The sequence below is a fragment of the Mustelus asterias genome, unplaced genomic scaffold (assembly GCF_964213995.1).
Source record: "Mustelus asterias unplaced genomic scaffold, sMusAst1.hap1.1 HAP1_SCAFFOLD_433, whole genome shotgun sequence".
Taxonomy (NCBI): domain Eukaryota; kingdom Metazoa; phylum Chordata; class Chondrichthyes; order Carcharhiniformes; family Triakidae; genus Mustelus; species Mustelus asterias.
This window is the reverse complement of record NW_027590388.1, coordinates 75,802-103,124: the sequence shown is the minus strand read 5'-3', so window position 1 is coordinate 103,124 and position 27,323 is coordinate 75,802. Positions and strand designations below refer to the sequence as shown.

Sequence of the window (27,323 nt, the reverse complement as noted above, 5' to 3'; positions counted from 1 at the left end):
ATGGAGAAACCATGGAAATGTGCAGACTGTGGGAAGGGATACAGAGCCCCATCAGAGCTGGAAACTCATCGGCGCAGCCACACTGGGGAGAGACCATTCATCTGCTCTCACTGTCGGGAGGGATTTAATCAGTTATCCCACCTGCAGTCACACCAGCGCGTTCACACTGAGGAGAGGCCATTCACCTGCTCGCAGTGTGGGAAGGGATTCATACAGTTATCCAGCCTGCAGACACACCAGCAAGTTCACACTGGAGAGAGGCCGTTCACCTGCTCTCAGTGTGGGAAGGGATTCACTCGGTCATTCCACCTGCAGAGACACCAGCGAGTTCACACTGGGGAGAGGCCATTCACCTGCTCTCAGTGTGGGAAGAGATTCACTCGGTCATCCCACCTGCAGAGACACCAGCGAGTTCACACTGGGGAGAGGCCATTCACCTGTTTTCAGTGTGGGAAGGGATTCACTCAGTCATCCAACCTGCGGACACACGAACGAGTTCACACTGGAGAGAGACCGTTCACCTGCTCTCAGTGTGGGCAAGAATTCACTCAGTTAGCCGACCTGCAGAGACACCAGCTACGTCACACAGGGGAGAGGCCATTCACCTGCTCTCAGTGTGGGAAGGGATTCACTCAGTCATCCCACCTGCGGATACACCAGCGAGTTCACACTGGGGAGAAACCATTCACCTGCTCTCAGTGTGGGAAGGGATTCACTCAGTCATCTGACCTGCGGACACACCAGCGAGTTCACTCAGGAGAGAGGCCGTTCACCTGCTCTCAGTGTGGGGAGGGATTCACTCGGTCAACCCACCTGCAGACACACCAGCAAGTTCACACTGCGGAGAAACCATTCATCTGCTCTCAGTGTGGGAAGGGATTCACAAACTCATCTGATCTGCTGACACACCAGCGAGTTCACACAGGGGAGAGGCCGTTCACCTGCTCTCAGTGTGGGAAGGGATTCACTCGGTCAACCCACCTGCGGACACACCAGCGAGTTCACTGGGGAGAGGCCATTCACCTGCCCTCAGTGTGGGAAGGGATTCACTCAGTCATCTGACCTGCGGATACACCAGCGAGTTCACACTGGCGAGAGACCATTCACCTGCTCTGTATGTGGGAAGGGATTCAGAGTTTCATCCCACCTGCTGAGACACCAACAAGTTCACGAGTGATTCCAGGGGTTGGATTCTGCTGTTATTGTTTCTGCTCTCAGTTACATCCAGGACTGCATTTTGTTCATTCTCACAGTTGGTCAATGGGGAGGGTCAGAGGGTTTCTTTGTGCTGGACTGGCTGGTCTCAGCCTCCAGTGGGCTGATGCTCTTTGAGTCTTGTTGCGAATACCTGGTTTCAAATGTCACAAGGATCACAGAGTGACAGGGTGTTAGGAGGTTTCGAGATATTTAGTCAGAAGAAAACAGAGGTTGGCAGTGCAAAGGTACATTTCTGAATGGAGGGCTGTGACAAGTGACATTCCTCAGGGATCAGTGCTGGGACTTTTGCTGTTTGTAATATATATAAATGATTTGGAGGAAAATGTAACTGGTTTGATTGGTAAATTTGTGGACAACACAAAGGTTGGTGGAATTGCGGATAGCGATGGGGTCCGACAGAGGATACAGCAGGATATAGATCAGTTGGAGACTTGGGCGGAGAGATGGCAGATGAAGTTGAATCCAGACAATTGTGAGATAATGATGGGAAATATCCAGTAAATGGCAGAACCCTTAAGAGTATTCATAGGCAGAGGGATGTGGGTGTACAGGTACACAGGTCATTGAAAGTGGCAACGCAGGTGGAGAAGGTAGTCAAGAAGGCACACGGCATGCTTGCCTTCATCAGCCGGGACACTGAGTTTAAAAATTGGCAAGTCATGTTGCAGCTTTATAGAACCTTAGTTAAACCGCACTTGGAATCTCGTGTTCAATTCTGGTCACCACTGTACCAGAAGGATGTGGAGGCTTTGGAGAGGGTACAGAAAATATGTATCAGGATGTTGCCTGGTATGGAGGGCATTAGCTATGAGGAGAGGTTGAAGAAACTTGCTTGGTTCCCAGTGGAACGAAGGAGGTTGAGGGGGGCGACCTGATAGAAGTCTACAAGATTTTGAGGGTCATGGACAGAGTGGATAGTCAGAAGCTTTTTCCCAGGGTGGAAGAGTCAGTTACTAGGGGCATAGGTTTAAGGTGCGAGGGGCAAGGTTTAAAGGAGATGTACAAGGCAGGTTTTTTACACAGAGTGTGGTGGGTGCCTGGAACTCGTTGCCGGGGACGGTAGTTGAAGAAGATACGACAGTGACTTTTAAGATGTGTCTTGACAAATATATGAATAGCATAGGAACAGAGGGATATGTTCCCGGAAAGGTCGGGGATTTTAGTTCAGACGGGCAGCATGGTTGCTGCAGGCTTGGAGGGCCAAAGGGCTTGTTTCTGTGCTGTAATTTTCTTTGTTCTTCATTCTGTTTGGAACACCCCAAATATCCATCCAATTTCCTTTTTAATTGTTTATTGTCTCCACTTCCTCCACCCTCGTAGGCAGCGAGTTTCAGGTCATTACCATTCGCTGCATCAGAATATTCTTCCTCACATCTCCCCCACTCCCCCCCCCCCGCCCCCGGCCCGGTCCCCTTGCATCTTTGACCCAAAACAAGAAATCTGTGTCCCCCCTCGTCCTTGTCCCTTCAGCTAATGGGAACAGCTTTTCTTTGTCCACCTTATCTCAACCTGTCAGAATCTTGTCCACTTCTATCAAATCTCCCCTCAACCTCCTTTGCTCCAAGGAGAACAACCCCAGCCTGACATTGACAATAAAGAACAAACTAACAGAATATGTTACTGTCTGAAATCAAATGGGAATGTTTAATTTCTGTTTTAAAGATATTGTGGATATATTGTCCTGGACAATAAAGGAATTGGAATAACTCACCTTGGGTGTGGTTGAATGGAAAATATCAATCTGATATCCACCTACAGTCTAGTGAAAGTCTGAAAAATGTACAAAGAACAATACAGCACAGGAACAGGCCCTTCGGCCCTCCAAGCCTGCACTGATCACGTCTTCCTAACTGGACAATCCGTTTGTATCCCTCTATTCCCAGTCTGTTCATGTGGCTATCTCAATAAGTCTTAAATGATCCTAGCATGTCTGCCTCAACCACCTTGCTTGGTAGTGCATTCCAGGCCTCCACCACCCTCTGTGTAAAGTACGTCCCCCACATATCTGTATTGAACCTTGCCCCCCTTACTTTGAACTTGTGACCCCTTGTGTTTGTCATTTCTGACCTGGGAAAAAGCTTCCAACTGTTCACCCTATCTATTCCCTTCATAATTTTATAAACTTCTATAAGGTCGCCCCCTCAACCTCCGTCTTTCCAGGGAGAACAACCCTAGTTTACTCAATCTCTCCTCATAGCTAATACCCTCCATACCAGGCAACATCCTGGTAAACTTTTTCTGCACTCTCTCCAAAGCCTCCACATCCTTCTGGTAGTGTGGCGACCAGAACTGGACACAGTATTCCAAATGTGGCCTAACCAACGTTCTATGTAACTGCCACATCATATGCCAACTTTTATACTCTATGCCCCGTCCAATAAAGGCAAGCATGCCATATGTCTTCTTCACCACCTTTTCCACCTGTGCTGCCACCTTTAAGGATATGTGGACTTGCACACCCAGATCCCTCTGTGTGTATATACTCCTGATGGTTCTGCCATTTATTGTATAGTTCCCCCTGCATTAGATCTACCAAAATGCATCACTTCGCATTTATCTGGAACTCCCACCTACCTGATGAAGTGACAGCCTGTTCCAAAAGCGAGTGGCTTTTGCTACCAAATAAACCTGTTGGACTTTAACCTGGTGTTGTTAGACTTCTTACTGTGTTTCCCCCAGTCCAACACCGGCATCTCCACATCTTAAATTCCATCTGCCATTTCTCCGCCCAATTTTCCAGCCTATCTATATCCTGCTGTATTCTCTGACAATGTTCATCACTATCTGCAACTCCAGCAATCTTTGTGTCGTCCGCAAACTTACTAATCAGCCCAGCGACATCTTCTTCCAAATCATTTATATATATCACAAACAGCAGAGGTCCCAGTACAGAGCCCTGCAGAACACCTGAGTCATGAGGTGGAGATGCCGGCGTTGGACTGGGGTAAACACAGTAAGAGTTTTAACAACACCAGGTTAAAGTCCAACAGGTTTATTTGGTAGCAAATGCCATTAGCTTTCGGAGCGCTGCTCCTTTCGACCACCTGCTCCATCTGACGAAGGAGCAGCGAACAAACAAAGAACAATACAGCACAGGAACAGGCCCTTCAGCTCTCCAAGCCCGCGCCGCTCCCTGGTCCAAACTAGACCATTCTTTTGTACTTCTCCATTCCCACTCCGTTCATGTGGCGATCAAGATAAGTCTTAAACATTCCCAGTGTGTCTGCCTCCACCACCTTGCCCGGCAGCGCATTCCAGGCCCCCACCACCCTCTGTGTAAAATACGTCCCTCTGATATCTGTGTTAAACCTCCTCCTCTTCACCTTGAACCTATGACCCCTCATGAATGTCACCACCGACCTGGGGAAAAGCTTCCCACTGTTCACCCTATCTCTGCCTTTCATAATTTTATACACCTCTATTAGGTCACCCCTCATCCTCCGTCTTTCCAGGGAGAACAACCCCAGTTTACCCAATCTCTTCTCATAACTAAGCCCTTCCATCCCAGACAGCATCCTGGTAAACCTCCTCTGTACTCTCTCTAAAGCCTCCACGTCCTTCCGGTAGTGTGGCGACCAGAACTGGACGCAGTATTCCAAATGCGGCCGAACCAACGTTCTATACAACCGTAACATCAGACCCCAACTTTTATACTCTATGCCCCGTCCTATTAAGGCAAGCATGCCATATGCCTTATTCTCAACCTTCTCCACCTGTGACATCACCTTCAAGGATCTGTGGACTTGCACACCCAGGTCCCTCTGCGTATCTACACCTTTTATGGTTCTGCCATTTATCGTATAGCTCCCCCCTACGTTAGTTCTCCCAAAATGCATCACTTCGCATTGATCAGGATTGAACTCCATCTGCCATTTCTTTGCCCAAATTTCCAGCCCATCTATATCCTTCTGTAGCCTCTGACAATGTTCCTCACTATCTGCGCTCCGAAAGCTAATGCCATTTGCTACCAAATAAACCTGTTGGACTTTAACCTGGTGTTGTTAAAACTCTTACTGTGAACACCCTAGTCACAGCCCTCCAATCAGAAAAAGACCCCTCCACTGCTACCCTCTGTCTTCTGTGGCGAAGCCAGTTCTGTACCCATCTAGCTAGTTCACCTTTGATCCCGTGAGATTTAACCTTTTGCACCAGCCTGCCATGAGGGACCTTGTCAAATGCTTTACTAAAATCCATGTAGACGACATCCATGGCCCTTCCCTCGTCAATCATTTTTGTCACCTCCTCAAAAAACTCAACCAAATTTCCCTCGTACAAAACCATGTTGTCTATCGCTAATGAGATTATTCAGTTCTAAATGTGTACAGATCCTATCTCTAAGAATCTTCTCCAACAATTTCCCGACCACGGACGTCAAGCTCACTGGCCTATAATTGCCCGGGTTATCCTTGCTACCCTTCTTAAATAACGGGATCACATTTGCTATCCTCCAATCCTCTGGGACCTCACCTGTGTCCAATGAAGAAACAAAGATTTCTGTCAGAGGCCCAGCAATTTCATCTCTTGTCTCTCTCAGTAACTGGAAGTCCCTTCCTCGCAGCACTGTGGATGTGCGTACACCTCAGGCATTGCAGCAGTTCAAGAAGGCACCCTTGGGGTTGACCATGGCCAAGGCAGCGACATACAGCCACATATTCTGTTATAATTGAAGGACTGCAGATTGAATGTGAGGCATTGTGGGACTGGACTATCTTGACCATATTCCTGTGACTGCCCGGAAACACGTGTCTATTTTAGTTTATAATTGAGGATTTCTGGGAATAAGTTAAATGCGGAAATATTAACCATAGCCTGGAGGAATTTGGAATAACTGAGAATTTTATCCCCAGATAAAGAACAAAGATTTTGCCAGTGTTTGGGTGGAACGTGTTTGGGGTTTTAAATCAACAAAAGATGTTGCCTCTAAAATCAGTCCTTGTAAGTTGGCTTAAAAAAGGTTAAGTTATAATGAAGGATCTTGCATCTTATTTTAATCAAGAAGTTGTGAGCTTGTAGTGCTCTGTCGCTTTAAGAAGCTATAGCTGCGAGAGAGAATGCTGAGGATTCATTGTTTGAAATTTATGAGCTGTGAGAATCTGTGTGTTTTGTTTGTTTTATGTGGATGTTTGTAGATGTGTTTTATCATTGTTTTGGGCTACATTTGTTACGGTTTATCTTTCTGGTGGATTAACCTGATCTTGAATCTTTAATTAAAGGCATTTTTGGAAGTTTAAAAACAGGATCACAAGAACGCTTAAGTAATTAATTTTGGTTATTGTTGTTGTAAAGCACATGCTAAGTTTCTCTGTTTGTGTATGGATGATATTTGTGGGTTGAACGCTTCAAGCTTTGAGGTTTTCTGTCTGTGATTTAAATCAAACAGATTTTTAACAAAGAAAGTGTGATCAATAAAACTTTTTTTGTTCAGAAGTTATGAACTTGGAGCCATATTTACTGGCCAGAGACAGGATTCCAGGGTATTTTACTAAACATGTGGAAACTTTAATCCGGATACAATTCACCCATGTGAGAATGAGAGTTTTAATTTGTAATGGTTATTTAAAATTTGACACATGTGAAATGATTCTGACCAATCCTGTGTTGGATTGATCTTGGGTTAAACTTCCTGTCAGGTCCAAAGATTTATTCCTGACGCAAGTAACACAAAGAAAAGGAAAATTCTGGAATTGGATACTGAAGAAAAGAGTTTACAAAGAAAGAGTATTAAATAGAAATGTTCCCAGACCATGTGGTCATTAGATTAAAACAAAGGAAGAGTGCTGACGTCCATTTGAGAACTTTTAATCCACCCCATTTCTAACTAAGGGAGTCTATGTACAAAGAAAGACCCCCCCAATGGGGGGTCTGGAAAGCATCATGATAGGGGAACTTGTCCATGAGATGATCACAAAGCCCCATAATGCCCAGATACTAATTTTATTGAACCTATAATGTGTGTAATCTATCACCATTCTGATTGGATTGTGTCCAGCCGGGATGGGCTGAGTAACTGGATAAGAATTGATGATATTCTTTGTTGGGTGGAGTTACACATGATCAGCCCTGTGGCTTCTCCCCGCTGGCGTAACTCAATAAACTGTTTGTCGATTGAATCAGGCACAACACACTGGGTACATTACCACTTCATCCTTGGGAGTGGCCTGATAGGCCGTGGTCCAGACTAAATGTGGCCTTTGGGGGCCTTTCATGAATCACGTGTGTTTGGTCGTTGTAAATGTGCATTCAAAATGGTTGGAAGCACAGACCATGAGTAATATTCCAGCTCCTGTGACAATAGAGAAGCTCTGTCAAATTTTCACAAGCCCTGGGTTACCAGATTGGCTTGTTTCAGATAACGACACTCTGTTTACAAGTGAGGTGTTTCAGGAATTCCTGTAAAGGAATGGTCTACGCCATGTGCGTACTGCACCATTTCATCTGGCTACAAATGGTCTCGCAGAAAGAGCTGTTCAAACACTGAAGGAGGGATTGAAGAGAATGGCAAGCGATACTTTAAGAACAAGCTCTCAAGATTTTTGTTCCAGTTTCGCATCACACCACAATCCACAACCGGACTCTCTCCTGCGGAATTTTTCGGGGAAAGGTTGAAGTCTCATCTGGATCTGCTTCACCCAGATCTCAGAGCAAAAGTGAGCAGGAGACAAGAGAAGAAGGAGGGACACGACTACCGCACCAAAGAGGGGCAGTTCAAACCGGGTGATCAGGTTTACATCAGAAACTTTGGGAGGAACCAAAGGTGGTTACCGGGAATAATTTTAAACCAAAGTGGTCCAGTATCTTGGGTGGTGAGACTGTAAAATGGAAGAGTTGTTCGCAGACACCAAGACCATATTCGCTTGCGGTGTGACCCCGTGTCAGGAACAGTTTCAGAGTCAGCAACCATTACTGAGAACATGGCAGAGGGTCATGCTGCTGTGGATGTTCACCAGGAAATGGTTCCAGCTTTGCCAGTTGACTCTGCTGTGGGAGTGGAAGAGGAATGTTCATGTACAGATTCTCAAACTACCTCTGCACCTCCCATTCCAGAAACACCATTACAAGATTTACCAGTGGTATTGTACAGGTCGCAATGCAACCACAAAGCTCCTGACAGATTTCCGTATTATTAAAGACATTACTTTGTTGTATTTCTGTCCTGATGGGGGATTGAAATTTAAGGGGAGAAGAAGTGTTACAGAGTGTTCTTCTCAACCTCTCTCCCTTCTGAGCACGTGCGGGCTTTGGGCGGGGTTTCAGTCTGCAAGTCCAGGCTGGTTCCAATGCTCCTGTTTCCTTTTGTTTGCCAATGATTTTTAAACTTTGTTATTTATTTATATAAAGAACATCCTGCTTTTAACAATGCATTTGACTACCTTATTTGTGACTGAAGTTCCCACAATTGTAAAGCAGGAGATTAGTTAAATGGACAGCCTGAATTGAGAGACAATTAAATAATAAATGAATCATTAATACAGTTGTTAGGCTGGAAATGTAAATTTGAACACAAAAGTTTATAACGTTTAGAATTATAAAGATATAAAGAATGTTTAAAATGCTGTGGGAATTATAAAATGTTACGTTCTGAGGCCAACAGAATAAAAAAAATAACAAGACTTGTTAGCGTGGCGCGGTGCCACAGTGGTTAGCAGTGCTGTCTCACAGTGCCAGGGACCTGGGTTCGATTCCCGGCTTGGGTGACTGTGCGGAGTCTGCACGTTCTCCCCGTGTCTGCATGGGTTTCCTCCGGGTGCTCCAGTTTCCTCCCACAGTCCGAAAGACGTGCTGGTTAGGTGCATTAGCCATGTTAAATTCTCAATCAGTTTATCCGATCAGTCGCCAGAGTGTGGCAACTAAGGGATTTTCATAGTAACTTCATTGCAGTGTTAACGTAAGCTGATTGGTGACACTAATAAATAAACTAATACTTTGTTAACCTTGACTGGAGGGGATGAATCAGTTCCTGTTCAAGATGTCTCAACATTGAATGACTGATGTTAACCAATTATTGGTCAACACTCAGGCAACCCCAAGCTAAGAGATATCGTTTGAGAGAAAGAATTGTCTTAAAATTCAGACAATGTGTGCAACTAGCTAAAAACCAAACCAGTTTCATTATTGACAAGTTATAGACCAATTGGCTAATTCCCAACAATTGGCTGAGGTGGGCTTTCTACATTTTGAAAATATAAAAAAGGGGATTCAAGAAACCAATTTGGTAGTAGTTTTTAAAAGTTCAAGGTTTTTTAAAGTTTATTTATAAGTGTCACACATTCACACTGCAATGAAGTTACTCTGAAAATCCCCCAGTCACCACACTCTGGCACCTGTTCGGGTAAACTGAGGGAGAATTTAGCATGCTCAATGTACCTAACCAGCAAGTCCTTCGGTCTGTGGGAGAAAACCCAGTCAGAGTTTTAACAACACCAGGTTAAAGTCCAACAGGTTTATTTGGTAGCAAATACCATTAGCTTTCGGAGCGCTGCTCCTTCGTCAGATGGAGTGGAAATGTGCTCTCAAACAGGGCACAGAGACACAAAATCAAGTTACAGAATACTGATTAGAATGCGAATCCCTCCAGCCAACCAGATCTTAAAGATACAGACAATGTGGGTGGAGGGAGCATTAAGCACAGGTTAAAGAGATGTGTATTGTCTCCAGACAGGACAGCCCGCAAGTCCAGGAGGCAAGCTGTGGGGGTTACTGATAATGTGACATAAATCCAACATCTGCTCAGCGACTCTGCGCTGTTGTGAGTCATGAAGGCCGCCTTGGAGAATGCTTACCCAAAGATCAGAGGCTGAATGCCCATGACGCACTTCAGCGGTCACGGGCATTTGTCAGGAGAGAAAAGTGCTTACATTTCGAGTCCAGATGACCCTTTGTCAAAGACTGACCTCTGAAGAATTGAGCGAGGGAGGTGGAGAAGAACAAAATGAAAGATCTGCAAACTGACAAAATGTTTCACGGCCCACGACCAAAACGTCTTGCAGAGGTTGCTGTGGCAGGGTTGTGTGGTGTATTGGTCACTGTTCTCCTGAAGGCTGGGTAGTTTGCTGCGGACAATGGTCTGTTTGAGGTTGTGCGGATGTTTGAAGGCAAGATGTGGGGATGGCCTTGGCGAGATGTTCATCTTCATCAATGACATGTTGAAGGCTCCAGAGGAGATGTCGTATCTTCTCCACTCCGGGGAAGTACTGGACGACGAAGGGTACCCTGTCCACCGTGTCCCGTGTTAGTCTTCTGAGGAGGTTGGTGCTATTTTTCGCTGTGGCGCGTCGGAACTGTCAATCAATGAGTCGAGCGCCATATCCTGTTCTTATGAGGGCATCTTTCAGCGTCTAGAGGTGTCTGTTGCGATCCTCCTCATCCGAGCAGATCCTGTGTGTACGGAGGGCTTGTCCGTAGGGGATGGCTTCTTCAACGTGTTTAGGGTGGAAGCTGGAGAAGTGGAGCATCGTGAGGTTTTCCGTGGACTTTGGTACAGTGAGGTGCTGAGGTGACCATCCTTAATGGAGATGCGTGTGTCCAAGAATGCAACCAATTCCGGAGAGTAGTCCATGGTGAGTCTGATGGTGGGATGGAACTTGTTGATGTCATCATATAGTTGTTTCAGTGATTGTTCACCACGAGTCCAAAGGAAGAAAATATCATTGATGTATCTAGTGTATAGCATTGGTTGAAGGTCCTGTGCGGTGAAGAAGTCTTGTTCGAACCTGTGCATGAAGATGTTGGCATATTGAGGTGCGAATTTGGTCCCCATGGCTGTTCCATGTGTCTGGATGAAGAACTGGTCGTTGAAGGTGAAGACATTGTGTCCAGGATGAAGCGGATGAGTTGTAAAATTGCATCTGGAAACTGGCAGTTGTCAGCGTTGAGTACTGAGGCCGTTGCAGCAATGCCATCATCGTGGCGGATGCTGGTGTCGAGTGCCAAGACATCCATTGTGACGAGGAGCGCTCCTGGTTCAACTGCTCCATGTGTGCTGAGTTTCTGTAGGAAGTCCATAGTGTTGCGACAAAAGCTGGGGGTTCTTTGTACAATGGGTTTCAGGATGCCCTCGACGTAGCCGGAGAGGTTCTCGCACAGGGTCCCATTGTCTGATACGATGGGATGGCCGGGTGTGTTGGCCTTGTGTAACTTCGGGAGGCAGTAGAGATCTCCAATGCGGGGAGTACATGGGATGAGAGCACGGAGGGTGCAATCTGGACAGGAAGCAGTGAGCATTGATCTGTCAATATATAGAACAGGGCAGGGGTTTGATCTACAGAGAGCCAGCATTGAATCAGTGGACTGAATGGCCCCATTCTAGACCCTACTGTCTGACTGATCTGAAGAGAGAAATTTAAGCTGCTCCAGTCTCTCAGAGAATCCCTGCAGTATAGGAGGAGGCCATTCGGCCCATTGAGTCTGTACAAATCACGATCCCACCCAGGCTCTATTCCCGTAACCCTACACATTTAGCTTGTTAATCCCCCTGACGCTAGTGTCAATTTAACATGGCCAATCAACCTAACATGCACATCTTTGGACTGTGGGAGGAAACCAGAGCACCCGGAGGAAACCCATGCAGACATGAAGAGAAAGTGCAAACTCCACACAGCCAGTGACCTGAGGCCGGAATTGAACCTGGGTTCCTGGTGCTGTGAGTCAGCAGTGCTAACCAGTGTGCCACGGTGCCGCCAACTAACTGAATTACCTCATCTTAGAATTGTACAGTGCAGAAGAGGCCCTTCGGCACATCGAGTCTGCACCGACACGCAAGAAACACCCGACCTCCCACCAAATCCCATTTACCAGCAACTGGCCCATAGCCTTCAATGTTCTGATTTGCCAGATGCTGATCCAGGTACTTTTTAATGATGTGAGATGCCATTCGTGCAAATCTCCTCTGCACCCTCTCTAAGAACTTCACATCTTCCCTAAGGTCTGGGACATATATAGGGTTCCATTCTCGAGGGATAGAATTGAACAGCAGGGAGGTTATGTTCGACTTGATTGGAAGCGTGATTATACTACACTGGGAATACTGTCAACATTTGTGATCATAGAATCCCTCCAGCGCGGAAGGAGGCCATTCAGCCCGTTGAGTCTTCACCGACTCTCCGAAGGTTCATCCCAGCCAGGTCCACTCCATCCTATTTTCATAACCCCGCATATTTACCACAGCTAATCCACCAAACCTGCTCATCTTTGGAATGTGGGAGGAAACCAGAGCACCCGGAGGAAACCCATGCAGACATGGTGATAATGTGCAAACTTCACACAGACAGTGACCCAAGGCCAGAATCAAACCCAGTCCCTGGCACTGAGGCAGCAGTGCTAACCACTGTAAAAATAGGGGCACTGGAGAAGGAGCAAGAAATATTCACAAGAATAATCTCAGAACTGAGAGCATTTAACCCTCAGGAAAGGCTGGGGCTGCTGATTGTTACAAAGACATTGTCAGCTTAAAAAATATTTATTTTTGATCTTTTACACTGTTCCAATTTGGCTGTACACTGCCCAATTCTGGATCCCAAATTGTTCTTTTAAAGGGTTTGAATTTGGCAGAGATATAACCATCAAGCAAAGACTCAGACACCAAATCAGTCAATTGTATCAAAGTTTATTGATTATAAGCAACTTTTAGAAACTGATCACCTAACTAACAGAGATGGGATGTAGGGTAAAGTTTACTCATCAATGAAACTCCACCAACTCCACACTTTCAAATCAGTGATCATTCCAAGGGACGACAACGTGAACTCCTGGGGCTGACAGAGAAACAGTCACTGCCTCCGAGAAGCACAGGCGGCACCTTCCTGGGGTATCGATGGGCAGGGAATCCATCACTGAACCAGTCCCAGGATGAACTACTCATCTGCCCCTGAGCTTTATTGGAAACGACCTTCACGTTGATAGGAGGAAGCTTGACTATCCCTGAAGATTCAAACCGCTTCTCCTACACTCCATGTTCACAAAGGTGAATCCCAGAAACCCCTCTTTTTAGACTCAAAAGACGTTGTGAGTCCACCTCAGGCAAATGTTTGGAAACGGCGAATTGGTCTATAATTTGTCAATAGAGTCAACTCCATTGGTTCCATTTAATCACGCACAAGGTCTTCAACTTAGGACAATGCCTTCCTTTCAGCTCTGCCTGTTATCTTGATGTCTTTACCGGAGTCCCATTCATTCAGACAGACTCAACAGTCAAGGACAGTGTGTGTGTTCCTGATAGGGAGAGAGTCCAAGGATGCAACTGATTCTGGAGAGTAGTCTGTGGTGAGTCTGATGGTGGGATGGGACTTGTTGATGTCATCATATAGTTGTCTCAGTGATAGTTCGCCAGAAATCCAAAGGAAGAAAATGTCATTGATGTATCTAGTGCATAGCATCGGTTAAAGGTCCTGTGCGGTGAAGAGGTCTTGTTCGAACCTGTGCATGAAGATGTTGGCATATTGAGGTGCGAATTTGGTCCCCATGGCTGTTCCGTGTGTCTAGATGAAAAACTGATTGTTGAAGGTGAGGACGTTGTGTTTGCACATTATCGCCATGTCTGCATGGGTTTCCTCCGGGTGCTCTGGTTTCCTCCCACATTCCAAAGATGAGCAGGTTTGGTGAATTAGCTATGGTAAATATGCGGGGTTATGAGGATAGGATGGAGTGGACCTGAGAGTCCAAGGCTCATCCCATTTCTTTCCCAGCTCTGACACCACCTTAATGTCCTCATAAGCAAAGTTGATGGAGAAATACAGAAATATCCTAAAGTGGCTTCTCATTAACTGCTGATTATTAATAACTTATCCTTCAATTGAAACTTCACTGAGGTTCACTATTTGGTCAGTCATCTGTTTCTGGCTGATTCCTATTGATGTAATAACCCTTCATGAATACATGTGAGTGATGATACTGAACATTAAACGGCTTCTTATCTCTGTGCGAGAACAAAATGACATTTTAACCTTTCATTGCTGTGAATGTAACTGAAATTAACCTGAAAATGGTTGGGTTTCACTAAAATCTAGTGCACAGACTTAGTTACACGACTGGCCTGGCCCTGTGCTGTAGACTCAATGGAACAGAGAAAAATTTATTTATTTTAGAAAAACACTATTTACTATCCAAGATAAATAAATGTCCTTCATCAGCTTTTGTGGATCATTTCACTGGAAATGTGCTCTCCCAGGCGCAAAGAGCATTAGCCTTGGAAGCAAAGTCATGTGATGGGTTAATGCAACAGAAAGAAACCCAACCCTCTGTTAGCAGGGTTTGTGAGGTGGCCGGATATCACCAAAACTTCAGCCAATACAAGGACTCACGAAAGCCAGTGTCCAAGTTTAAAGATGTAACATTTATTTGAAGAGTGCGTCACAGGGAGAGATTATTGAAGAGCCCTCGGCCCCTCCAGACGTAGAGCAGCCTGACATCTCCAATAAACTCCAATGAATACAGTTTCGGATCGATCAATTCTACATTTTTCATATCAAATTCTCCTGCCTTTCATCAGCTTTGAATCAATCTTCCATATACTTAAATCATGAATAACATCTGTCACATACTTTAGACAATTGCATTTTACCCTCTGACATGATGGGATTTCATTGGTCCGTGGAATCCAGATGCTTCCTCCCCTATTGGTGACTCAACTTCCTCTACTGCTTAGCAACGCCAGACGTTAAGGTCAAAGTTAATCTTCCCACTATTTTCCTCCATGTCACCGGCCATATCAGACTGATGCACGTTCTCATGTCTGAGAAGGCATTGTCTTATCCAGACAGAGAATAACTCTGTTCATAAGCAGCCCTGAGAACCTGACTGCTCACAATTCCCGTTAATAAGAACTTGCACATTCTGAGGTTTCATTGTTTCCTAAGAATGAGGCTCTGTCTGAAAGTCCCCAGACCATCAGGCCCGGCGGCAACTTGCTCTTGGCTAAAGCACTCAATCACTCTATAAAAATACAGTCAATACATTTAAAATATCAAAAGATGCGTTTAAATCATAATCACTTGTTTTAAATCTCTTACTGCATTCACACGTGTGTGAACTATTCCCTTGTTAGCTTCTGAGTCTGATTTAGAGTCATTTAACTCAATGCTGGTCGTTCAGTCAGTGTCTTAAATGCCTAATGGTTTAAAATCTTCTCGAACACACTTGGATTTTTTTCCTTTCCCCAACACCCTCCCACTTCACCAACTGTCAGAATGAACATGGTTCAGTCCTGGATGTGATTAACAGCAGCAATAACAGCAGAACCCAACCCTGGTCATCACTTGTGAACTCGCTGGTGTCTCCGCAGGCTGGATGATGTACTGAATCCCTTCCCACACTGAGGGCAGGTGAAGGGTCTCTCCCCAGTGTGAATTCGCTGGTGTCTCTTCAGGGCATTTGAATGTCTGAATCCCTTGTCACACACAGTGCAGATGAACGGCCTCTCCCCAGTGTGAATTCGCTGGTGTCTCTTCAGGCTGCATAACTGAGTGAATCCTTTCCCACAGTCAGAGCAGGTGAACAGTCTCTCCCTGGTGTGAACTCGCTGGTGTGTCAGCAGAATGGTTGAGTGAGTGAATCTTTTCCCACAGTCAGAGCAAGTGAATGGCCTCTCTCCAGTGTGACCTCGCTGGTGTCTCTGCAGGTTGGATAACTGAGTGAATCCCTTCCCACACACAGAGCAGTTGTACGGCCTCTCTCCAGTGTGAACTCGCTGGTGTATCCGCAGGTCAGATAACTGAGTGAATCTCTTCTCACACACAGAGCAGGTGATTGGCTTCTCCCCAGTGTGAACCCGCTGGTGTGTCCTCAGGGTGGATGACCATTTAAATCTCTTTGTGCAGTGAGAGCAGCTGAAGGGTCTCTCCTCAGTGTGAATGCGCTGGTGAATCATCAGATCTGCAGCACTTTTGAAGCCACTTCCACAGTCAGAACATTTAAAGGGTCTCTCATTGCTGTGAGTGACTTTGTGTGTCAGCAGGTTGGATGAAGTAGTGAATCCCTTCCCACACACACAGCAGGTGAACGGTTTCTCCCCGGTGTGAACTCGCTGGTGTCTCCGCAGAATGGTTGAGTGAGTGAATCCTTTCCCACAGTCAGAGCAAGTGTACGGCCTCTCCCCAGTGTGAACCCGTTGATGTGTCCACAGGTCAGATAACTGAGTGAATCCTTTCCCACAGTCAGAGCAGGTGAACGGCTTCTCCCCAGTGTGAACTCGCTGGTGTCTCCGCAGGCTGGATGACCATTTAAATCTCTTTGTGCAGTGAGAGCAGCTGAACGGTCTCTCCTCAGTGTGAATGCGCTGGTGGGACATCAGATCCTGTGAGCTTTTGAAGTCACTCCCACAGTCAGAGCATTTAAAGGGTCTCTCACTGGTGTGAGTGAGATTGTGACTCAGCAGACCGGGTAACTGAGTGAATCCCTTCCCACACACAGAACAGGTGAATGGTTTCTCCCCAGTGTGACTGCGTTGATGAGTTTCCAGCTCAGATGGAAACCTGAATCCCTTCCCACAGTCCCCACATTTCCATGGTTTCTCCATGGTGCGGGTGTCCTTGTGACTCTCCTGGTTAAAGCTCTTTCCACACTCAGTGCACTGGAACACTCTCACTCCGGTGTGAGTGTGTCTCGGTGCTTTTCTGGTCACACTGATGTTTAAAATCTTCTGAAGCAGACAGAACAGAGAAGTTTTCTACTTTTGGATTCAAAGGTCGATTATATACATGTCCCAGTGAATTGAGTGACTGTCAGATCTTCAGGTGATCTTCAGGAGAAGTTTGAGATTTCTATCTGTAAATCCTCACTCTCTGATATCCTGTAAAAGGAATTTACAAAAGTCATCATTGTCGGTGCAGGAGAGAAATTCAGAACAGACTATTTTAGTTTCTATGGAAAATTCTTTTTTCATTGTTGAAAGTCAGGTCGGATACTTCGAGGTGTTCTATGAAGCTCGCCTGACCTGTAACATTTTACTCCAGGTGTGATTCAACTGACCCTTGAGGAGCTTTTATCGAAAACAAAGTTTAATTAAGAATATTGTTGACATGCACAGCAAGACAATTAGCGAGAACTTTTAGTAATTGCAAACAAGAAACACAACAACCACGATAAGGTACAACGCTTAAGGAATATCTCTAACGTGTTCTAACCAAAGCCAACATCCAATACACAAAACACTCCTAATAAGCACACTACAGCATAGGTTAATGCCCACTTGTTACAGGTATCCAGCATCCTGGGTTGAATGCTGAAAATCCCTTGGGAAGAAACTCAGAAGTGATTGTAGTCGAATCTGTTCCCCTAAAACACAGTTTCTTTAAGGCAGAACCAAACAAAGAGAAAATACAGACAAAGAGACTGCTTCTTAGCTTGCTGCGAAACTGCTTTCCAAAACGAAACTAAAAGCCGAAAGGAAAAAACTCCGATCACCTGACTGCCACAAACGAATCTGAAAGCCCCATCACCTGACTGCCACAGCTCAGCTCCACCCCGTAATGACATTGCTCAAGCTATAAGCGGCATGATTTAAAAAAAAATTTTTTTCAAGGTATCATTCAAGGTATGACATAATTCCCCAAAAGCTGTGAATCTCCATCCCACACACTCTCCCTCCATTCTCACTCTGCTGTATCTAATATTCACCCTCCCAATTCTCCTGAAGGTGCTGATTGAGGCTGATTGACAGATCCATGCTCACTGCTTCCTGTCCTAGACACAGAGAGCTGAAAATCTCCATTCAGGCTGCCAGACAGATATATGTCGATGTGACAGGACGAACAATGTGTGGAATGTACAGACTGGATTCACTTCCTTTCCCTTCAGTTGCTGCAAATTCCCAATTTCCCTCAGAATGAGAAAAGAAATGGAAAGGGGAGAAAAGGAAGTCTTTTACTCACAGATGTTGGCCTCTTTTTAGGTCAAACCAAAGAAACAAACTCAAGTTAAGTCAGGACAAAGTAAAAGGGGCAGCTCCCCAAAAGGAGGGGGGGAACAGCCCGAACAAAAATCAAAGTACAAAGGAAACTTAAAAACATCAAATTAAAATGTGATTATTAGGGTCGATAACGCACCCCAACCCCTGCGGTGCCCAGCGGGCGCGGAAGGCGTCAACCGCGCCCATGGACACCGCATGCTCCCTCTCCAGGGACAGCTGGCCGCGAACGTAGCCGCGGTAGAGGGGAAGACAGTCAGGATGGACGGCCCCCTCGATCGCCCGCTGCCTGGACCGGTAAATGGCGCGTTTCGCCAGGAGCAGGTTCACGAGGAGGTCGCCATCCCGACCCTCCCCTCTCCGCACCGGGTGTCCGTAGATCAGGAGCATGGGACTGAAGTGCAAGCAAAACATTAATAAACGGTTCTTTAGGAAAACAAAAAGGGAGTGCAACCTAAGACACAAAAGAAAGACATGGTCCACGGACTCCACAAGGCCACAGAAAGGGCAGTCTTCGGAGCCCGTGAACCAGTGAATCCTACGGTTGTGCGGCACTGCTGCATGCATCACTCTCCACCCCAGGTCCCCGACGTAATTGGGGGAGATCCCTCCGTAGAGGGACCTCCGCCGCCCGGCGGCAACAAGGCCCGCCAAGGTGTATCCGGGCGACAGGTGAGGACGCGGTAGTGGAAGGTGTGCAGCAGCAGCCCGCACAGGAAACACCTCCGCGCGGTAGAAAAAGGCACGGAGGACATTTCCGTGAGGCGGCTCAGGCTGTGGGGCACCTCACCCAGGGGAGGGGGCTGAGGCTTTGGGCCAATGTGGAATTCCGCCCGAACAGGGGAACGCTCGGGCGGGATCCCACCGCACGCCTGCGCCGTCTCGAGTTTGCGTGCAGTTTCGGGGCCGAGCACGACCGTCCTAAGGTCTAGGATGGCTTTGGCCGCGCGCCAGACGGATGTCCCAACGCGCTCAGCCAGCACGCGGGGACTCATCCAGCCCGCTCCTCCGCCATCGAGCACGTCCCCGATTCTGGTCACCCCGGCGTCCACAGCCCCCCTCTCCGCCAGCCACCTGAAGTCATACGGCTGGAGGAGCGGATTCCTGAGCAGCGGCTCTCGCACGAGAGCCGCTACTCCTGACGGGGGAGAGCTGCGTCGCGAGGCGACCTTGTTCCAGACAGTGAGGAGGTCCTGGTAAAAGACGGGCAACTCCTGCAGGGCGGTCGGAGCACGCCCCAGTTCGATATGCAGGGGCTGCAAGTCATAACTCAGGCCGTGCCACTGGCGGAAGAAATACGTCGCCATGGCACACCATCGTGGAGGGGGCTCAACGTAAAGGTACCTCTGCAGGGCCTGGAGGCGGAAGGTCGCTATCTGAATGCGGAGGCACACCAGACCTTGTTCGCCCTCCTCAAGCGGTAGATGCAGAACCACGGCAGGGACCCAGTGCAGTCGATTGTCCCAGAAGAACCGCAGGAGGGTTCTCTGGATATTGGCTACATGCTACCAAATAAACCTGTTGGACTTTAACCTGGTGTTGTGAGACTTCTTACTGTACTGGCAACAAAGCCAGGGGGAGGGGCCAAAGGGACCAGCCGGTACCACAGCATGGAGGCGAGCAACTGGTTTATGACGAGAACTCGTGCCCGTGAATGGTCACAAACACTCACCTCTGAAACAATTTAACTGATTTTAATATTAAAATCTCCTGCTGGAGCCTGCAGCTGGAAAGATATCAGAAGCATTGGCATCAGAGAAAAATCTCCCAGTTGAGGAAATCCCCGGGGAGCGGGGGTGATGTCACTGTGCAATTTTAAGTATGTAATGAGATCACAGACAGGAACACAGAATACCTGGGTCTGTGCAAACCAGTGATCACCACACACATTATGGAGGATGTGAGGCTCCTTGACAGGGTGCAGAGGAGATTTATCAAAATGGTTTCAGGGATGAGGAATTATAGTTACAATGTTAGTGTGGTGAACCATCGTTGGTTCACCACTGGGGTTTGTTACCATGTTACTGTTGGGCTAGGGTGTTATTACTGTGGGGGTTGTACAATGTTGTTGGGTTAGGGTGTTTACCTGTTATAAGTGTTACCATGGCACATTCCAGTGGGGTCCCGCCTCCGGTGGCAGGGTATAAGACCCCCTGCTCCGGCAGGACCCCTTCAGTCTGAACTGGTGTATTCGTGTTAGTAGTTTCATTGTTACTGTATTAAAGCCTTCAATACTAAAGCCTTGATTCCATGTGCTCATTGACGCGCATCAATTTAATACAGTAAACAGAGAGTATGGAACAGATTCTAAAACCGGATCGTCTGACACTGGACCCACGTGCGGTCGGTGCAGCTAACACATTCGACCATTGGTGGAAGTGCTTTGAGGACTACCTGGCAGCCTCGGTAGCTATCACTACGGACAGTGATAGACTCCAGGTCCTCCACGCGAGGGTAAGCGACACGATTTACCTAGCCATTCGTGCAGCTCCCACTTACCAGGGTGCCGTCGAGCTCCTAAAGAATAGGTACATTACGCCACCCAACGAGATACATGCTCGTTACCTCCTCGCTACACGACGTCGGCAGTCGGGCGAAACCATAGAGGATTATGCCAATGAGCTCCTGCAGCTTGCCAGGGGTTGCGACTGTAAGGACGTCTCCGCCGAGCAGTACATGTACGACCTCGCCCGAGACGCGTTCGTAGCAGGGGTAGGGTCCTCGTACATCAGGCTTAAATTACTAGAAAAGGGGAAACTCAACTTGACCCAGGCAATGGGGATGGCCGCGAGGTTGGAGGCGGCGTCGAAGAGCTTGGCGCTGTACCCCGAGGACCACGTGCAGTCAACGTGGTTGGAGCAAGCTCTGCTCCCTCCTCGCCCCGCGAACCCGCGCTCCCAGATCGATTCGACGACGGCGGCAGCTCCAGGTGGCCAGCGATGCTATTTTTGCGGTGGGGCCAAGCATCCACGGAAACAGTGTCCGGCAAGAACGGCAATCTGCAGCCAGTGCGGTAAAAAAGGCCACTACGGCAAAGTCTGTAGGTCCAGACCTAAAAACGGCAGTGCAGTTTGTAACCCTCCAGAACGGAGACCATCTCTTTCGGCGTTGCAGTACCCACGAGGTCCGACCACGTGCGATCTCAGGACGGCGCCATCGTGGCAAACAGAGGAGGAGGAAGACCACCAGGAGTCGCTGCGCTTGGCGCCCTCGCCCACGTGCGATTCATGGGGGCGGCCATCATGGTCCACGACGACTAGGAGCGACCAGCAGGGGTCCTCAGCATCCACATCGGCAGCATGCAGTGACGCCCAGGGGCCAACGGTGGCGTCGATCTCTCTGGACCAGACCAGGCATTACAGACTGGAACATTCTATGATGGAGGTAAAGGTTAGTGGCAGAACTGTGAATTGTCTGTTTGACAGTGGGAGCACCGAAAGTTTCATACACCCTGAAACTGCTAAAAGGTGTGGACTCCGGATTCTCCCTGCCAAACAGACAATTTCCATGGCATCACAGTCCCGGTCTGTACCGATCCAAGGACGATGTATGGTAACTCTTGAGGTACAGGGCACAGTTTACGAGCAATTCAGGCTCCTTGTGCTACCTCACCTTTGCGCGCCAATTATCCTCGGACTAAACTTTATGGTCCACATGAAGAGTGTGATCCTACAGTACGGTGGGCCACTCCCTTCACTGGCAGTAGGGAACCAGCCGCAGCCTCCAAATTGCCCAAAGCGCCCCGCGTGCAATCTATCCATCCTGAAGATCACGACACCATCCCTTTTTAAAAATCTGGTACCTGGCTGCAAGCCCATCGCTACTAAAAGTAGGCGTTACAGCGCTGAGGACCGGATCTTTATTAGATCTGAGGTTCAGCGGCTCCTCAAGGAAGGGATCATACAGGCCAGTGCTAGTCCGTGGAGAGCGCAGGTCGTGGTAGTCAAAAGCGGGAACAAACCTCGGATGGTCATCGACTATAGTCAGACCATTAATAGATACACGCAGCTGGATGCGTATCCTCTCCCGCGCATTTCTGATATGGTCAATCAGATTGCGCAGTACCGAGTGTTTTCTACCATAGACCTTAAGTCCGCCTACCATCAACTCCCCATCCGCCCAGAGGACCGACAATATACGGCCTTTGAGGCGGATGGTCGTCTATACCAATTCCTCAGGGTTCCATTTGGTGTCACCAATGGGGTCTCGGTCTTCCAGCGTGCTATGGACCGAATGGTGGACCAGAATGGGTTGCGGGCTACCTTCCCGTACCTGGATAACGTCACCATCTGCGGCCATGACCAGCAGGACCACAACACGAATCTCCAACACTTTCTGCGCGCTGCATCTCGCCTGAATCTGACCTATAACAGGGAGAAGTGCGTATTCCGTACGCGTAAGTTAGCCATCCTCGGATACGTGGTGGAAAACGGGGTCATTGGCCCTGATCCAGACCGTATGCGCCCACTCACTGAACTTCCCTTGCCCGCTAGCACGAAAGCACTGAGGAGATGCCTCGGGTTCTTTTCGTATTATGCACAGTGGGTCCCCAACTACGCGGACAAAGCTCGTCCGCTCACTAAGTCCACGACCTTCCCACTTACGCCGGAGGCCCAATTGGCCTTCAAGGTTTTGAAAAGCGACATCTCGAAAGCCACGATGCACGCGGTGGATGAATCCATCCCTTTCCAGGTGGAGAGTGATGCATCTGACTTCGCCCTAGCCGCCACACTAAACCAGGCAGGCAGGCCCGTCGCGTTTTTTTCCCGCACCCTTCAAGGCCCAGAGATTCGGCACTCAGCGGTGGAAAAGGAGGCTCAGGCCATTGTGGAGGCAGTCAGACACTGGCGCCATTACCTGGCAGGTAAGCGGTTCACCCTGATCACGGATCAACGATCCGTGGCGTTTATGTTCAATAACACGCAGAGGGGCAAGATCAAGAATGATAAGATCTTGCGGTGGAGAATTGAGCTCTCCACCTATAATTACGATATTATGTATCGTCCAGGGAAGCTCAATGAGCCCTCGGATGCCCTCTCGCGCGGAACATGCGCCATCATGCAGGAGGACCGCTTGAAGGCTCTCCACAATGATCTGTGTCATCCTGGAGTCACCAGACTCTACCACTTCATCAAAGCCCGCAACCTGCCCTACTCGGTGGAGGAGATCAGGTCAGTAACTAGAAGCTGTCGGATTTGCGCAGAATGCAAACCACACTTTTATCGACCAGACCGGGCACATTTGGTCAAGGCCACTCGCCCTTTTGAGAGGCTGAGTGTGGATTTTAAGGGCCCTCTTCCCTCAACGGACCGGAATGTCTATTTTCTCAATATAATAGACGAATATTCCCGGTTTCCGTTTGTTTTCCCCTGTGCGGACACGTCAACTGCCACCGTCATCAAGGTTTTCAGTGAACTTTTTACCCTGTTCGGGTACCCCTGCTATATTCATAGCGACAGGGGCTCGTCGTTCATGAGCAACGACTTGAGGCAATTCCTGCTCTCATTCGGGATTGCCTCTAGTAGAACCACGAGCTACAACCCTAGGGGTAACGGACAGGTGGAAAGGGAGAATGCTACAGTCTGGAAGGCTGTCCTACTGGCATTGAAATCCAGGGGCCTTCCAGTCTCCCGTTGGCAGGAGGTCCTTCCAAATGCGCTCCATTCTATCCGCTCCCTCCTGTGTACGGCAACCAATGCTACTCCCCACGAGAGGATGTTCTCATTCCCTCGGAAGTTGTCCTCGGGGACCTCATTGCCAGCCTGGTTGACGTACCCAGGACCCGTCCTTCTGCGGCGCCATGTGAGGGCTCGCAAGTCCGACCCCTTGGTCGAACCGGTCCAACTCCTCCACGCCAACCCTCAGTATGCCTATGTGGCATATCCTGACGGGCGAGAGGACACTGTCTCCATTAGAGACCTGGCGCCCGCAGGGGACGTAGCAACCCCTGTCGCTCCTATTCCCCCAGTCACAAATCCACTACTCCTCATTACTTCCCCAGACGTGGCGCGGTCAGCACCGGGACCAGTGCATAACACTTTTACTCCCATGTACAGCTTGCCTGAGACTCGGAGATCGGCGCCACCATCATCACCACCACCACCACTACCACCAAACGTTCCAGGATCCCCTGCACCATCGCCTCACCAGGGCCGGCCGGCCCGGGAGTCCTTGAAGGGACAGCCACACATTACTTGGAGAGAACCACTACAAGCACCTGATCCGGTTTCGCAACCGGTGTTGAGGAGATCGCAGCGTCGGTGCGGTCCTCCAGACCGTCTGGACTTGTGAATCCTGTGATTTTTTTTTGTTATTGTCTGTTTTCGTCCACCCCGCCACCTTTTGTCTTAAAGGAGGGGTGAATGTGGTGAACCATCGTTGGTTCACCACTGGGGTTTGTTACCATGTTACTGTTGGGCTAGGGTGTTATTACTGTGGGGGTTGTACTATGTTGTTGGGTTAGGGTGTTTACCTGTTATAAGTGTTACCATGGCACATTCCAGTGGGGTCCCGCCTCCGGTGGCAGTGTATAAGACCCCCTGCTCCGGCAGGACCCCTTCAGTCTGAACTGGTGTATTCGTGTTAGTAGTTTCATTGTTACTGTATTAAAGCCTTCAATACTAAAGCCTTGATTCCATGTGCTCATTGACGCGCATCAGTTAGGCTGGATAACTTGGGGTTGTTCTCCTTGGAGCAAAGTAGATTGATAGAGGTGTACAAGGGTACGTGGAGGTGTCAAAGTTTACATGCTCTGTTTACACGTGTACAAGCTCTGTCTATGGGTCATCCAGTCTCAAAACGTTGGTTGTATTCTCTCTCCACAGATGCTGTCAGATCTGCTGAGATTTTCCAGCATTTACTGTTTTTATTTTCCTTTCTTTTTCCTTCTCTGCTACCGCTCTGCCTCATCAATAAGACATTGGGACTCAGGGTTGATGCAGTTTGATGGACAAGTTGTCTCCATTCTGAACACTGGGGAACAAGCCCCTCCCACTGATTGACAACATTGCCCTCTACAAACATGGCGGGCGCACGTGCACACTGCTGCATATTGCCCCCAATAAAGATGGCGAACGTTAACCCGGGACGAACATGAGGAGCAGCAGCCCTGCTCGGTACAAACTGGGTCCGGGAAGTTCTCTTCCGCGGTTTGCGGCTTACACAACATGCTTACGCAGCGTTTCCACCCACCTGGACGATCCATTGCTCTCTCCGGACCTCCAATCACCTCTAACAGATTTCCGAGTCCAAAACAAAAGCCGTTTCCCATCGCCATTACTCACACTGCGCATGCTCCAGTCAAAGCTGGCCCCGCCCCTCTTTCGCTCCCATTGGTTGGAGGACCGACCGCTCCACGTCGGTCCTCCAGCACTGTCCCCTCTTCCCATTGGTCCGCGCTGCCGTCAATCAGCCGGGCATTGTGACGGTGATTTGCTGCTTGTCCAATAATAACAGGAAGAAGTTTAACAACACCAGGTTAAAGTCCAACAGGTTTATTTGGTAGCAAACGTCACACAAGCTTTCGGAGCCTCAAGCCCCTTCTTCAGGTGAGTGGGAATTCTGTTCACAAACAGGGCATATAAAGACACAGACTCAATTGACAGAATAATGGTTGGAATGCGAATCCTTGCAGCTAATCAAGTCTTAAAGGTACAAACAATGTGAGTGCAGAGCTTCCACTCTAAACACGTTAAAGAAGCCATCCCCTACGGACAAGCCCTCCGTATACACAGGATCTGCTCGGATGAGGAGGATCGCAACAGACACCTCCAGATGCTGAAAGATGCCCTCATAAGAACAGGATATAGCGCTCAACTCATTGATCGACAGTTCCGACGCGCCACAGCGAAAAACCGCACCGACCTCCTCAGAAGACAAACACGGGACACGGTGGACAGAGTACCCTTTGTCGTCCAGTACTTCATCGGAGCGGAGAAGCTACGGCATCTCCTCTGGAGCCTTCAACATGTCATTGATGAAGACGAACATCTCGCCAAGGCCATCCCCACACCCCCACTTCTTGCCTTCAAACAACCGCACAACCTCAAACAGACCATTGTCCGCAGCAAACTACCCAGCCTTCAGGAGAACAGTGACCACGACACCACACAACCCTGCCACAGCAACCTCTGCAACACGTGCTGGATCATCGACACAGATGCCATCATCTCACGTGAGAACACCATCCACCAGGTACACGGTACATACTCTTGCAACTCGGCCAACGTTGTCTACCTGATACGCTGCAGGAAAGTATGTCCCGAGGCATGGTACATTGGGGAAACCATGCAGACACTGCGACAACGGATGAATGAACATCGCTCGACAATCACCAGGCAAGACTGTTCTCTTCCTGTTGGGGAGCACTTGAGCGGTCACAGGCATTCAGCCTCTGATCTTCGGGTAAGCGTTCTCCAAGGCTGCCTTCACGACACATGACAGCGCAGAGTCGCTGAGCAGAAACTGATAGCCAAGTTCCGCACACGAGGACGGCCTCAACCGGGATATTGGGTTCATGACACACTATCTGTACTCCCCACAGCTTGCCTGGACTTGCAGAGTCTCACTGGCTGTCCTGTCTGGAGACAATACACATCTCTTTAGCCTGTCTTGATGCTCTCTCCACTCGCATTGTTTGTACCTTTAAGACTTGATTAGCTGTAAGTATTCGCATTCCAACCACTATTCTGTAAATTGAGTTTGTGTCTTTATATGCCCTGTTTGTGAACAGAATTCCCACTCACCTGAAGAAGGAGCTTAAGGCTCCGAAAGCTTGTGGCTTTTTCTACCAAATAAACCTGTTGGACTTTAACCTGGTGTTGTTAAACTTCTTACTGTGTTTACCCCAGTCCAACGCCGGCATCTCCACATTAGCAATAACAGAGTCTCAGTGTAACAATGACACACACAGGCTCCAATACAATCAGAGTGGAGATGGGGCACAGAGACAACACAGCAAAGCACTGACTTACTCTGAGTGTAACAAATACAATGTTTGTTCAAATAATAAGAGTCACGTTGCAGTATGTTAGCGAACACAGCATTGGATCCAATGTAATGGTAATACAGTCAGTATCTCGTGCACCATAACCAAAGTTTCGGTTTCATTTGATAGTGTGAGTGAGTCATGGTCTATTGATATAATGTATTTAGATTCCGGTGTGTGTTACTCTGCCACTGTCATTATCAGACAATAGCCTGTCTGTTA

General features: G+C 48.2%; 2 protein-coding genes across 2 annotated transcripts in view; one reads left to right on the top strand and one right to left on the bottom strand.

Annotated features, from left to right (window-relative positions):
• LOC144486710 (uncharacterized) overlaps positions 1–27,323 on the top strand; it is a 39,319-nt gene continuing 11,996 nt past the window's right edge. Inside the window, exon 1 of the mRNA XM_078204719.1 lies at positions 1–1,014. Within this exon, the coding sequence (XP_078060845.1) occupies positions 1–1,014 (1,014 nt within the window). The remainder of the gene's footprint in view (positions 1,015–27,323) is intronic.
• LOC144486718 (uncharacterized) lies at positions 12,808–25,401 on the bottom strand. The gene is made up of 2 exons (XM_078204733.1): positions 25,307–25,401; positions 12,808–16,999 (listed from the first exon to the last, which is right to left on the bottom strand). Exon 2 carries the CDS (start codon positions 16,724–16,726, stop codon positions 15,464–15,466), a length of 1,263 nt encoding a protein of 420 aa, XP_078060859.1. The 5' UTR covers positions 16,727–16,999; positions 25,307–25,401; the 3' UTR covers positions 12,808–15,463.